At 41.9% G+C, this 16,087-nt stretch overlaps 1 protein-coding gene across 1 annotated transcript in view; it reads left to right on the forward strand.

Annotated features, from left to right (window-relative positions):
- RHOJ (ras homolog family member J) overlaps window positions 1-16,087 on the forward strand; it is a 95,439-nt gene that overhangs the window by 59,184 nt on the left and 20,168 nt on the right. Inside the window, exon 2 of the mRNA XM_082617182.1 lies at window positions 14,871-14,929. Within this exon, the coding sequence (XP_082473308.1) occupies window positions 14,871-14,929 (59 nt within the window). The remainder of the gene's footprint in view (window positions 1-14,870; window positions 14,930-16,087) is intronic.

Here is a 16,087-nt window from a genome sequence, read left to right on the forward strand (position 1 = left end):
AGACAAATTTGTCTGATTTCACCAGCTGCCCGTTAAGCCGTGTCCACACAGGCCCTACAGTGGACAGACAGCGATAGTAGCTACTTCCGCAGGTCCAGAAACACACTTGTGTAAATTAGGTCACAGAACTTCAAACAGACACTCAGAAATCCCCACATAGAAGAAAGCACATTGGTTTGGTTTGGTTTGGTTTGGTTTTTTGGAGTATAATTGCTCTACAATGTTGTGTTAGTTTCTGCTGTGCAATGAAGTGAATTGGCTATACGTATACATGTATCCCCTCCGTCTTAGACCTCCCTCCCACCCCCCGCATCTCACCCATCTAGGTCATCACAGAGCACAGAGCTTAGCTCCCTGTTTTTTATTATATGCCAAGCTTATGAGTATAATCTACTGAAATATTGAAATAAATGACTGAGAAAATCAGCCCATTTCATGGTCCCATTTGCCCCAATCGTTTGCCTCCCTCCCTTTCCTCACACTCTCACATTTTGAAGTCAGTTTCCCCTCAGTGATGATCCAGGGGAGTGAGACAAAATTTTCCAAGCCTCAAGGTGACTTGTTTCTAATTCCATCTTTTTACGGTCCTCTTTTTTGGCTGCAGTCCCTTCCATGCCTCAAATCCCTACTGAGGAAACTGGCAGCCCCATCAGGAGGCTTCCCCCATGGCAGACACTTTGGGCTCTTTGCAGGACCGATAAGGTGACTATGCCCCACCCCCTTCATTTCTGAAGCCCAGTGAGGGGGCAGGTGAGAGTGAATACTCCAGCTGCGGACCAGATCCAGCTTCCTTTCTGCATTGTCTTTGTGGGGTACACTTGCATGTGTATATATATATATATATATATATATATATATATATATATATATACACACACACACACACATATACACACACACACACCATATTATATTTAAGGGAAGAATAAGAGCCTTGTCACTTGAAGTGAGACTTGCAGAGCAGTAGCAAGGGCACCAGCTAGAAGCTTATTAGAAATGTAAATTCTCAGGCCTCACCAGACAGACTGAATCAGAATCTGCACATTAACAAGAGCCATCATTACCAGCCAACCCCACCTCCCCATCCTTCACCGAACATCCTCATGATTCACGTGCACTTCTTGATGACAGCAGGGGATATAAACAGCTCCCGCTCTTCTCTCTCCCCATCTCACACTCAGATGAAGGGCCACCTGCTCCATGTGCTATCTTTTCTATCTCCCTTTTGGAGCTATATTTCTTGGAGCCTGAAGAAGAAGCTCTTGCCTTGACTTCACCAAGGATGCCTCCTATGTCATTAATAGAGGGATGCTTTGAGTCATTGGTGACCAAGCCATTTGCAAATCAGCACCTTTATTTATCAACCTCATGCTTCTATAGCTCCTGCCCTGTGTCCCTCACCTGCCACACTATACACCAACTGGCACTGGTATCAGTTCTCACCTAACAAACTCTGTCACAAAAAATATCCTTTTATTTATTATCCACTTGTTGAATCATTATGGTAGGCCAAATATTATGCTATACACTTGTCCTCTAGCTGAGAGCTTGTAGATCAGACTGTACAGTCCTAATATAGAGCCCTTGTATTAGTCAGGGTTCTCCAGAGAAACAGAACAAATAGGATGTGAATATATAGAGAAAAAGATTTATTATAAGGGACTGGCTCAGGTGAGTACAGAGACTGGGAGTTCCATATCTGCAGTGTGGACCAATAGGCTTAAGACCCAGGAGAGCCAGTGGTACAGATGGAGTCCAAAGGCACTCTGTTGGAGCATTCCCTATGACTCAGGAGAGGGTGGGTCTTTTCATTCTACTCAGGCCTTCAAATGATTAGATGAGGCCCACCCACATTATGGAGGACAATCTGCTTTACTGATTAAAATGTTAATCTTATCCAAAAAGAACCCCCACACAGAATAATATTTGACCAAATATCTAGGCATTCCATGGTCCAGCCAAGTTGACACATAAAATCAGTCATCACAGCTCTTATTAGAAATTCATAATGGAAGGAGAGGAGAGGCACAAGCATCACAAGGTAGGAACAGCAGAGCCGCAGCAAAGGTAATAGACATGAGTTGGTGTGGCCTTCCTGACCATGCCAACACTTTGGTCTTCTGCAACAGCCTTGGTCTACCTTTGTCCCGTTATCAGTGTCATCATGGAAGACAGGACTCAGTAGCATGTCATTCCATCCAGAAAAGAACAGACCAGACAGAAGTGACAGGAGTTTCTTTATCAGCCCTCTCTCCACCCAGTCCTAGGCACCCTTGACAGCTAGCCACTCAAGAACTGAGCCCAGGCCCATACTCCCTTCCTGACACAGCCAGCTCAAATCAGGAGTTTAATAATCCTTCAGAATAGGTGTGGGTTTTCCCAATGGAGAGTCATAGGTCAAGACCGAGGGAAGGACAGAGAAGCCACAAGTCAGAGAGCTCTCTGGGTGACCAGGTCAGTTTAGGGCAACCCTGGAGATATCCGAGATAGACCCAAACTGCCTAGGTATCTAGACTGAACCAGCTCCTGGACCTGCGCTGGGGTGGGATCCACACTGGGCTTCTGAAGACTGATGCCAATTAGAATAACCCACCCCCTTCCCAAATCCTCTCTCCTTCCTCTCCATCTTATTTCTCACTCCCACCCCCATTTTGGTCCTCAGCAAATTTGACTTCTTTTTCTCCTCTTTGATATGGTAATTTCTCTGTAGTTAGTGGCAAAGCCTCCCCAGCTCCACCGCCCTACCAGGTCCTGCATGCCTAACTTCACATTCTCTAGACCACAGTGCTAGTGGCCTGTGGTATTCACACCCCTCCACACATGCAGTCCTGATCCTGCGTCCACACAGCTTCCACGGGCACAACCTCCTTTTGCTTCTGACCAGTTAGTGATGACTCAGGAGGACCATCATCTTCTCTCTATCCACTTTCTACCCTTGAACCTTTCACCCTGTGGTCTAGCAGAGTCTGCAGTTCCATCTACCTATGGTGTCCTTGACAATGGGTTTATTTAAACTGCTGAGTGTCTGTGGGTTCCAGGAGACAGACATGGTGCTACTATCCTAAGAGTCTGGCAAACAACCCCTTGACTTATAAAACAAATACCTGAATTATAAATGTGTCAGGGACACAAGAACAGATATTATAAATGTTTATTATCCTTCCCTTCCCCCTTTTGCTGAAGAGAGAAAGTGCCTTTGGCTACTCAGATTTCCTCTCCTCCAAAGCCCAAAGGAAAACACCAATCAAACCTTGGCTTTCTTGTGTGGCAGAAAGAGACCGAGATATTTACAGAAGGTGTGCTGGTGATGAACGGAGAGAAGGGGCAAAACTTCAAGGCTGTGGTAGACTGAGAAAAAGATGATTTTAAGAGGCAGTGCTATGGTTTATAATTTGGATCCCCCTTTGGTATCTTTATCTTTCACTTAAGGTTAGAATGGTTTATGAGGACTTTGGGCTGTTAGTGTTGTGTGTCCTTGAATGTGAAACTACATGAGACCATATACCACATGGTTCCCCATTTATTTGTTACATTTTTAAAATACTTGAAAATGCACAGAAACTCTACTAAATTAATGGTACCTCACCTAAAATCTGACAGAAAAGCAAAAACATGAATAAGAATTCAAAGCCTCACATTGCTAATCCACTGACCCAGTTGACCTCAGGTGCCAAACATTTCATGAAGCCTCTTTCTAGCTTTGGGTGACAATGCACACCACAGGTTCTGATGGTAGCTGACATTTGGGGCATCCCTTTACTGGCTATGGACCTCTCCTTAATGGGACTGACTAGCCATGAACTTTACATTGCTAACAAGCATCCCCAAAATTATACTTTTCTTTTTAGATGGTTTGAAGAAAAACAATTGCGGAAAAACATGTGAACAAGGACATAAAAGTGGTAGAAGTTACCCTTTGCAAATTCTGAGAAAATACTTAATAAAGTTATACAAGACAGTCTTTTAGATATTCATTGCAGAAAAGAGCCAAGAACTGTTTTATCTCAAATTGTCACACATCCTCCTTTGATCATAATTAACCAGCAACTATTAATATTTCTTGACAGTTCTTAACAACTAGAACATAAATATGCTTCCTGTAAAGAACCCTATATTAGACTAAGATAAATGAAATAAATAAAGGGAGAAAACCACAAATAAAATTCTAGGATCCTGAATAACAAAGAGGCAAATGAGTAAATATAATCCAGGACAACAACTATACATGAAAGTAGAAAACAGAGAAAAATCACTTAATGTTCTCCAAATAATCTTGTAATACTTTGGAAAAGAAGTTGTTGAGAGCAGAAACACATGCTCTAAATATTCACTTGACTAGCTTATTTCACTCTGCCTAGACATTGTTCTATATTTAGAACCAATTTACTGCTGTTGTCTTTACAGCTCATATATTTCTTTTGGTTTGCAACAAATACATTTGGCAAACCAAAGATTCCAACATCCTCAAATGCACAGTATTTTCTTGGTACCTATGAAATGCAAATATAGGTAGAGCATTAGTGGTTCATCATAATTCTCTGAAAAAGGTGAGTTGCTCTGCAATACACAGTTCATAAACCTCCACTGCAGTAGACCTATTCATCACATGTTCCTCCTCATAAAAATATAAGCTTGGTCCTACAACCTAAAGTAAATCTGGATAAGCCTAAGACAAAATTAGAGAGTGAACCAAGAAGAAATGGTAGAACTTTCATGATGGGAGACAATTTAGATGACGTTGACTCCAATCTACATATAACAGTAATAAGAACAACAAAATAAACACAATTTTTAAGCACCCAAATATCTTTTTTTTCTGATTTACATGTATGGAAAAAATAAAAAGTGTTTCCTATAAATATTTTTACCTATTCAATATAGAATTTTATCTCCTACTCCCTAGACATTATATCCTAAATATTTTACCTCAATGTTCTTTCAAAGCTTCCATTATAAGGTTATTCCATAACTGATAAGGGCCAATTCCCAACTGCTGAACATTTAGGTTGTTTCCAACTGTTACTATTATAAACTTTTTGGTGATATATAGTCTTATACATGTATATTCTTGTACACTTGTATGATTTTGCCTGAGGATACGTTGCAGAAACAGGATTGCCAAGTCAGAGGGAGACCCCTGGTTAGACTTTTGATCTATACTGCCAAACGACTTGACAGAAAACTTGAATCAATTTACATATCCTCCAGCAGCATATACATGCCACCTCTTTATGTATTCACCAGCCCTGGGTGTCATTCTCTTCATCTTTGCCAATTTGACAAGCCAAAGATTGCATCTTGTTTAATTTGATTTTTTTTACTCCAATATTCATTGGCCCTTTATTTACTTGTAAGTTTTCTATACTCTTTATATATTTTCTTTTGTTTTAATTATGATTCTTGTTAATCAGAAAGCACCCTTATACGTAAAAGATAATAACCTTCTTGACCATTTTTCACAATATATGTGAACATATGTGTTTTTAGTCAATATATCAATCATTTTCTTTATGGTTTTCTTCATTTGCTTTTATATTTTCAGAGTCTTTTTTTAATTTCCAAACAGTAACCAACTATCTAAATGCCATATATTGACTACTTCATCTTTCCCCATTGCCATTTATCATATACTAAATCCTTACATATGTAGCATAGGTTCAGTGGCTGAGATTCCTGTTCTGGATCATTGATTCTTGTGCTGATGCTATACTGCTTTAATAACTTTATAATACATGTTAACATATATTAACACAATTATCCTGTCATTCTTTTTTAATTATTAGCTATTCTCCCCAACTAAATTTTGAATATAACTGCTATAATCACTCTGTCATGTTCCCAATTCAAAAATTTTATTGGAATTACTATAAACATATTAAATTGAGAAGATCTAACATCTTTACGATACAGAACTTCCCACCCTAGACCATGAGCTGTTTCCCCATTTTTCTTCTTTTATGTTTCTCAGCAAGTAATGGGAAGACCTTTTTTACATAAAGGTCTTCCCATTACTAGACACTTTATAGTTTTTGTTGTCCTTGTGAAAAGGATATTTTCCATCATATTTTCTAAGTAGTTACAGCTGGTACCTGATAGAATTTTTATGAGCCTAATAATTCATTGAATACTCTTCACAGGAACACACTATTCCACTATTTTTTATTTTTATTTTTTTGTGGTACGTGGGCCTCTCACTGTTGTGGCTTCTCCCGCTGCGGAGCACAGGCTCCGGACGCGCAGGCTCAGCAACCATGGCCCACGGGCCCAGCCGCTCCGCGGCATGTGGGATCTTCCCGGACCGGGGCACGAACCCGTGTCCCCTGCATCAGCAGGCAGACTCTCAACCACTGTGCCACCAGGGAAGCCCCCACACTATTCCACTTTTATCATCACCTAGGTGTTTGAATTTCCTTAGTGACTATTTCTAGACAAGGAGGGGAAAGGACTGCTGCTACACACAGACCATCTCGTGCCTGTATTGTGTGCCAGATAGGATCAAAAAGATAATATCTGTGTAGCATTTTATAAATTTTAACTTTTTTTCCCTTATATTACCTCATCTGTTATTCACAAAACCATCTAAAGTGGACAGGATGCTCTAGAGTAATCGAGCTTATTATTATTCTCATCTTAAAGATGAGAAAACTGAAATTCAGATCTGAATCACTCACTTAGAGAGTCTGATAAAAATGCAGACTTCTGGGCCCCACCCCAGACCTACTTCCTTGGAATCTAGGGGTGGAATGTGAAACCAGGTACTCTGTGTTTTTTAAACTAGCTTCCCCAACCTAAATGCCCATCGACAGATGAATGGATAAAGAAGTTGTGGTACATACATACAATGGAATATTACTCAGCCATAAAAAGGAATGAAATTGGGTCATTTGTAGAGACGTGGATGGATCTGGAGACTGTCATACAGAGTGAAGTAAGTCAGAAAGAGAAAAACAAATATCGTATATTAACGCATATATATGGAACCTAGAAAAATGGTACAGATGAACCAGTTTGCAGGGCAGAAATAGAGGCACAGATGTAGCGAACAAACGTATGGACACCAAGTGGGGAAAGTAGCGGGGGGTGGGGGTGGGGGTGGGATGAATTGGGAGATTGGGATTGACATGTATACAGCGATATGTATAAAATGGATAACTAATAAGAACCTGCTGTATAAAAAAATAAATAAAATTCTAAAATTAAAAAAAAAAAAACTAGCTTCCCCTGGTGACTGCCGTGAAACATCGATTTCCCCAAGTCAAGGTCAAGGCTGAAAATAAAAGTTTCTGCCTCTAAATTAGGTATTTATTCCACCATACCTCAATGGCAGCTTAATTATTATGAGTTTCTAGCAATGTATGAATGTCACTGAAGGAGCTGGCTTTTTTTTTTTAAGTATCTCTTTATACAGAGGATCATGCAAAAAGCACACCCTGGTTTGCAGACCACACACCTTAACGTGCAGGCTTCACTTATAATTCAGTCACTGCTTCCCAAAGTCCTAATCAAAAGATAGCTCTCCTGTACTCTGTAGTTCATGCCAGGGAGCCTGGCTACTATGGCTTATATGGCCACAGTGAACCTCAGGACACCTTGCCAGTGGTCCTGCCCCACTGATGGAGTCTGGCAGCCCTGTAGCTGATGAAAGTTGCCTGGAAAAGTGGCAGTGTACCCCAAACACTGATCCTACCCAGGGGAGCCACATTTCCATGGCATCCCCTCGTAAAAGGTAGGCCAGCTTTAGTGTAGGACACCACTGCTGATGAACTCATCCTACCACTGCTACTACCATCCAGAAAAGCTCATGGTGACCCTTTGGGAAAGGCCAAAGACTCATCTGGAGAAAATATATGCCTCAGAGAAAACCTCCGCTTTAGTTAGCATTTAATTCACTTTTCAGTCACTCAACCAATATTTATGGAGCCACATGCCAGGCCCGTGCTAGATCTTGGTACATGAAGATAAATATCACACAGCACTTTAAGGCCCAATGGGCAAGTAAGCATTGAAAGACACTTAAGGTAGTTGGAGGACATCAAGGAGGCGTTACAAAAGTGAGTTTTCCAGGTTATGGAAGTTTTCCAGGCTGACAGGTGTGGGGAAAGCATTCCAGAATTTCTTTTCCAGATTCCCAGAGGGAACAACTTAAGCAAAGGCATTGTGAGTATAACAAATTGCAAGAAGTTTGGATTGTAGGAGGGTAAACAATAGGAGAGATCTGGAAAGGTAAACCAGAGGCCAGATTACAAGGACGTTGTACACTCTTGGAAAGTATTTGAATTTTATCTCAGAGATGATTGGGAGCCACAGCTACGGTAAGCCTGAGAAATGAATGAGCCTGGAGAAATGAATGTTGATTAGGAGACTTTTGCAACTGACAAGGTTGGGGTTTGCATGAGGACAGTTACACAGATGGTAAAGAGGAGTCCGAGTATCTAGAGATACTTAGCAGGTAGAATTGGCAGGATGTAGAGACCAAATGAATGTTGAGGAAGGAAGGGTGAGGCCAAGCAAGACTCTAAAATCCCAGGATGTGAATGTCACGGAATCGTGGCTCTGTCTTTGGTTTGGCCTCATCCCCAGCCAGTTCCAAAGGTCCTGGAACTGCACAAGCTCTTCCCTTTCCTCTTGCCTTTCACCCCCCTTCCTTTTCCTCCTCCCTCTCCTCCCTCATCAAACAAGTACTGACAAGGGTAGACCTTTCCTGAACACCCACCCCATACCCAACTTCATTCCAGCAAGCTCTATTCCCAAAAGTATTGTTAAGAAGCCATTTGCTCACTGATGTCACCTTATATTTGTGTTAGCCTTCTTATACCCAATTTTTATATTCATGATCTTCTTTTCTCCTCAAACTTCCAGTAAGAACTGAGAACGTAGGGAAGCTGTAACTTGCTCAAGATCCCAGAGTTTGTTCACAGTGAGTTCAGGCCCCCAGCCAGTTCTTCTGCCTTAAAATCTGGGGTGGTTACACTACAGACTAAACAAACAACTACAAACTAAATCCCCTGTCACAATAGGCATACCTAAAGGAGAAAAGAAACATGACCAGGGATGGAGATGCATGGCAGAGGTACGTTACCCTGTTCAAAAGGAACTCTTGTTACTGTAGGACGAATATACACACCTAACGAAAGAAAACCCTCAGCTCAGTGTCCTAAAGGATTCTCAGGGAGACTGTTTGGTTTTCCCCTCAGTCTTTGTTCAATAGAAACAGGACCTCACACCAGTACATCAAATAAGAGACTTGCCTGAACAACTTTTATTTCACACACACACACGCTGCTGCTTAAGAAACAAGAGGCATTCTCTGCAAAGAAAGGAAACGAGCTGGCTGAGGGGGGCCAGTGTAGATGGATGAGGTTTTCAAGCCACCTTAACAGGAACACATAAGTTGGAAGGATGAAACCTCACAAGGAAGGAATTCACCACCATTCATATTTATGAAAGTGTATTATCTATTTCTAGTTTCATTCTGTTTGCTAGCTTATCTTAATTTGAGGGAAATGTCATCCCAGATGCCTCTGAGTTGCTTCCTTTTAAAATGAACATGTACATTTGTGAGGCTTAGCCCACGTCACAACACACACAAGCAGCTCCTAAGAGTGGACCCTGGTCCTAGGTGAGTCACAGTCCCAGATGGGATCTTCTAGAAAGGAGGAGGAGCAGGGGATGAGGGTCAGTTCAGAGAGGGAAAAGGTCAGCGAACACTGCTGAAGATATTCAGTCAGCAAGCATGACAAGGGTCAGAATTGAGATTTTTCATTTAAACTCTCCTTTTTTTGCAGCATCCCAGACACAGACAAACTGTAGTGATGATTACCCCTGACTTTGGAACAGCTAATAAAGAGTTTTTATACCCCTTTAGGGTAAAGACAATGTGTTTATCTTCCATGTGAGGGAGAAACCTACTGACCTACCCAACATCTCACCAAATGAGTAGATAGCTAAGTATGGACTTGAATTCGGACGTGAAGAAAAATTATCTGGAACTTGGATATAAGGTCAAGAACATGCAACTGTCCATGCTAAGGCAGTGTTCAACACCCTTCCCCTGAGGCTTAGTAATCTAGGGTAACTAACCTTTGTCTGATTCTGCTATTAACTGAAAGTTTAGATTCTCTGAAGTTACATGTTAACTTGTAAATCTTGTTGGGTCAAGATGCAAATAATTCCTGTTTAGTAGAACGGAGAACACCAAAGGTTATCTTTTCCATAGGACAACAATCAGTTTTCCATTGAACTTAGCCATCTTATTCTAACATTTTGCTTTTGAAGTACCTATAAATGCCCAGTTCTTCAAAATGCTCTTTGAACAAGATTTATCATCTTACTGATTCTCTCATTAACGAGTTAATAAATCTTTGACATAACATCATTCTATATTGGCATGGGGCCATGTTTTTAACTTAATTAAAATTGTATTTCTTGCTATGTCTATAAATCTAGTGTTTCTTCCTCCAAAATAGTGCCTAGGATGGTACTAAAGGTATTAGTACCTTTAGTACCATCCTAGTACCTTTAGGATGAGACATAGTCAGGTATGCCTCATCCTACCTGCCAAATACAGTACATTTGACATGAGTGATGCAGACAGCTGGCTATGTGCTGGGAACAGAGGGGCACTGGGAGGCTTCCTCTTAACTGACCTGGCATTTCCGCCATGCCAGTTCTCGGGATTCATCAGATATTCATCACATCGGTTCCAAAAGATTGCTCTTGGCGGATGAGATGACCAGTCCACCACCCAACAAGGCAGGGGCTGTGAACCAGGTTCCTAGTGCTGCTGATGGGCTGGACTGATGGTCTGAGCTGGCTTACAGGGAATGACCAACACTTCTTCATCCAGGTTTGCAAATGACATGCAGTTTCATGAGGTGACTGAAATGCTGAGAGGGGGTGGTGGGGAGCGGGGGCAGGCTCACGTCCTGCCAGGACACTTTCTCTCTGGGTGAAAGCAACCGACTCTCAGGAGAGCAAACCCGTGACTTCAACTTCATTAGCACCTCACTCCAACTCATAAAGTTAACCATCCAATCTGCACCAAAAACAAACACAAGGAAGCCAAGAGCTTAATGGATTTGGAGAGGAAGGCCTTCAGTTTACACACTTAACAAGCCACTGACAACTTTTCACGCTTTATTGAGAGAACCATCTGAGCCATTAGCAGGTCATTTGACCCACTCTCTTTAAAACCTCTCTAAGCTCAAAAAAAAAACACTAACAGCTCCGAGAATAGAAGGTGATCTGGGATTTTAGCCTGACCACTGTCTGCCAGGCAGGTTTGCTGGCTGCAGGTACTTCCCAGCAGTTAGCATCTTGCCAGGATGCTTCAAGCTGAAGCTCTTCACATTTAGAAGGACCTCCTTCTGCCTGAGTTGCCCCTGGGGCTTCATTTCTGTTCTGTGGATTCAGCAACTACTACGTATGCCAAGAACTGTGTTGTGTACTGTGTGGGGTATGGGGTATGGAGATTCTGTCCTCAAGGGCCTACCTGTCCATTCAGAGACACAAGACATTGATCTAAATAGCTACCATTTAGGGTAGAAAGTGACCGGTAATTCACAAATATTATAAATTTGCTGTGCCATTTCACATGCACTGGGTATACAGGGGAGGGCAAGACAGACGGTCCCCGGTCTTCGAAGAGGTTCAATAAGCATTTGTTGAAGGAGGGGAAATAACAACTTCTCAGCACCTACTATGGGCCAGGCTGTGTGCCAGGCATTTTCTCATTTAATGTCCTCCTCACAAGTATTCTCTTTGATGGGTGATGTTCTCCCCATTTTTAACAAATAGGGAAAGGGGGGCTCAGAGGTGTTAGGTGATTTTCCCAAGGTCATTCAGACAGTGAATAGCAAAGATAGGATTCAAACGCAGAAGCATCTGTCTTAAAAGATCCCGCTCTCTCAACGTCTCTACATTTCCTATGATCATTTTTAGAGCATACCTTCCTTCTATGCTGACCTGACTCATTCATTTCCAAACTGAGGAGCCTCAAAGAGCCCAGGTTGACAAGCGATAAGGCATCCATTGCTAGTCCAAGATAAGGACTCACAAAGCCATTTGCATATTCCACAATATGTGAGTAATGCTTGGATCTGTCTCTGGCTGTCTGTCCCTTGATGTTCTCAGTCATCAACTGTGTGATCCATTTATCTTCCTTCTGATAAAATGGGAGAATCAAAGGGCAGAGAAGAGAGAATAAAAGTGATTTCCAGAGATGGGGGCACGACAGCACTGACCTGTTCCCTCAGGATTACTCCAGCAGGGCTGGTCCAACAGAGTAGGCAGCAAAGCTGAAAGCTGGCCTGGCTTCCACCCCAAAAACCTCATCCTCCCTCCTCTCACCATTTTGCCCTAACGCAAGTAAATTATTTTAGTTCCTTCTCTTTCGCTTTCTTTGGGAACAAGAAGAATTCAGGACTTTCATAGTTTAACAAAGCCTTCAGAATAAAGGCTGTATTAGTGAGTCGGGTGGGCCTGAGCCTACATGCCCCATCTCCCCCATTGCACCCTGGGTAATTCTTGGCCATCCTCGGGACGCAGCTCAGACATGTCCTCCAGAAAGCCTTCTCTGACCACACTCCAGCAGTGTGTGTGTGCACGTGCAGTGGTGCCCCTTCTGCATGCTCCCCCACCCATCCACACTGCCGCCAGCATAGTGCTCACTGCACTGCCTTGTACCCTCCTCTCCACGCTCCGTGACAGGACGAGTTGTATCTGGTCTTTACGCTCCCAACACTGAGGGCAGTCCCAGAACCCAATAAACTCTTGAGGAAGGGAAGGACAGAGGGAAGGGAAGGCTGGGCTCAGACTCTTAGCCCGACGGCCACCTTTCCCAGGCTGGCACTCGCCTCGGGCCTGGAACAATTCTCTGCAGTCAGAGCTGCCAAGGGGGAAAAGGGTGAGGCCTGAGGAAAAGCAGGCTGGAAGGAATGTTTGTTCTCTGAGAAAACTCAAACAAGAGCTTCAGGGCTCCAGTGACAAAGGTCAGAGCCATCGCTTTGGAAATTCTGCAGTGCCCAGTGGGGCCGTGAGGGTGAGTCAGCTTCTAGTACTCACTCCACAGATGGCCCTGGGCCTCTAAGTTGGGGGACCACCCAAGGGGGTCTCCAGAACAGCTGCCCCTAACCTGTAAGTACTGGGCTCACTAGAGGCAGGAAATTCCATGTTGTAATGGCTGGCTTTCTTCCCTTCACTGCTGATCCATGTCTAGGTGGTGAATTAGCCATTAAAGAAACAACTTAGGCAGATTTTAGGAACATCTGACTGGGCTCCAAGTGTGCAGGAAGAGGAAAATATAACAGGACGAAGAGATCGGAGCTGCGCCATCTCACCTTCATTTCCATTGCTAGCCTGGCTTATGAAAGGAAGTAAAAATGTTTAGACGCCCCTCTTCGGTGTTGTCACTAGCATTGGATGGAGCTGGGTTCACCCCTTAGAAACACACATGTAAAAGCTCATCTGTGCAGCTGCTGCCATGTTATCAAGCTGAACACACGTTGATCTGAGTAGATTAGAAAACTTGTTCCCAGTGTCTGGGAAGGCAGTGCTTTTAAACAAGTGCTTTTCAAAGAAAGAGCCATTAAGAAGCACTCTGCATACATGTAGGCCCTGAACCTGAAAACAAATAAAAGTCAGATCAGTGCCAAAGCAGCAGCTTGGAGCAGCAGACTAGAGAATTTGGCCGGCATATTTTAGGGATATGGTTATAAAAGGTTGCTATTCCATTTATCTTTCGTTTCCTGCACAGCTAATGGTAGGAGAAATCAAAAATCATTTTTATGTTGGACTTGCACATTTGTATTGAAATATAGTTGACTCACAATAACGTGTTAGTTTTAGGGGTACAATATAGTGATTCAGTTATTTTTTCTGATAATATTTCATTATAGGTTATTATAAGATAGTGAACGTGAATCCCTGCATTTGTACATTTTTTAATCAACTAGGAAAAATCACATTCTCCTTCATATTTTACTTTCTTTTTCCAAAAAGAGATTAAATTTTTGTGGAAATTTAAATCTGCTCTTTCCATTCACCAAGAGAATCATATTACTCTTGCTTCGATTTGTTCGATCTCAGTTTAGTTTCAAGTTGAGACTTTATTTCATTTCCAGCCATGTAAAGAGCAGCTGGTATCCCTCTATTACCTCTCACTTTTGGACATCGTTGCTTGGCAAGGCAATAAGCCTGCTGAGTAAATCAAACTCTACTTTTCACTCTATATATGCCCTTCAGGTATGTGAGATGAAACCCATATACAACACCTCCTTCTGCAACTAAGGTTCAAACTGTAATGAATCAGTTGAGCTAAAGCACAGAGATATTTAATAAAAACACTTCTTGAAATAAATGTTAAGCCCTTCGCATTTCATTATTAGCTTTGCCTTATAGACTATAACATAGGCATGTGGGTTAATATCCTTTGTTTTCAGGCTCTTTTAACATTTTGATGACAAATAAAAGCTGAGAGATTTCTAACAGAAAGTTTGCCTACACGTGTCTATATCCCGAAAGGTGGCTCAAACCAAATGAAAGAAGAAAATAAACTAACCAAGAAAGAGTCCAGCATCCTTTTCCTTCAGGAGCTTGATATTACAGGGCCTAATCAGGATCCATGAACAGCCTGCAGGGTGCCCTAGTGGCACCAGTATTGAGAAATTTGGACTTGGCTCAGCCCATCTGCTCTCACTGCAGCCCAAGGTTGCCTTTCATTTGGCAAGCATGCTGTCAACTGGGTTCAGAATATACACGGGGGAGGCATATGCTTGTCCTTGCTGCCCAAGGAGATGCTGGCATAGAGAAACGTGAAGACTCCTGATTGAAGCTTGCATTTACAGACTTTGCTTTTTTCTCTTCTCCCCTAGTTACTGTGACAGTGGGAGGCAAGCAACACTTGCTCGGACTGTATGACACCGCAGGACAGGTACATTTTTCTTACCTTGATTCATTAAGAGCTTGGGGGGCCGGGGCAGGAAGAATGATCCATTTGGCTAGGCATATGGGGACTAATGGTACAGATATTACCTCCTCTGATCACTTGGGGCAAATTTATTGTCTATCTAAATGACAACCAAAATATTTTGAATATCTTAAAAATATTTTTAATTACAAAAAACTAAATCATTGTAGGATTCAAGGTGTTGATAGGCAAATAACCATTCATTTATTGATTGATGACCATCACTAACCAAAATAACATATTTGGCCAAGAGTTCCAATTTCTTCCTACCCATACCAATTCCAGATCCAGGATTACTGAGTCAAGTTCATAAATTTTAGTTTCACCCATTATTTTTTTTCATGTTATATTCTTTGCCTGCTCTTTATTTGAATTGCCTAACAAGCTGTGGAAAGGTACAAAAAGAGATAGGGGATGGGGATCAAGGAGTAGGAAGAAGATGGATTAAGTGTTAGAAGGAAGAAAATCCAGGATCCTGGATGTTTTCCCAAAGTGAGGGTCAACCCCTGAATAACTGGGATTAACTCTAAATTCTCCAAGATTCCTGAAATATGCTCATTCTGTCAGAAATATTTCTTCAAGTTGGAGAACCTGGCCAAACAATAACGTAAGGCAATAGACTGGAACCCTCAGTGCTTAATCAGTTAGCACATGCTCTGCTTGGGTGAAAATGCCACTTTATCTTTTTTTCCTTGCATCCCACACTCCACTACAAAAAAGCTTCTAATGTTACAAGTTCATGGGCTACAGGGGAAGTGGTTAAGCAACTGATGGTTATGGCCCAATTTCTTTGACAGAGATTTTGGTACCATACATCCTGGGTCATTTATTTAGGTCAAAATCAGCGGGTTGTTCAGTCCAAATTCATACATCTTAAGTCCTTTGGAGCGAACATTAGACCATGCTTATTCCCACTGTGAGTTTCCTGGTAATTGTTATTTGTAGTTATGCATTTGTCTAGATTCTTTTCACAATTATCTGGAGATATGTCTTTTTGCTCAATTTGATACCTCTATACTAAAAAAACAAAATCATAATAAATAAAATTCTCTTTAGGATTTCTGTGTGCATTTGCAAGAACCACTGTATAAATGTCTGTGGAACATCAAAGTCAGATGTTGG

The sequence above is a fragment of the Mesoplodon mirus genome (genome assembly GCF_964341445.2).
Source record: "Mesoplodon mirus genome assembly, chromosome: 4".
Classification (NCBI taxonomy): Eukaryota; Metazoa; Chordata; class Mammalia; order Artiodactyla; family Ziphiidae; genus Mesoplodon; species Mesoplodon mirus.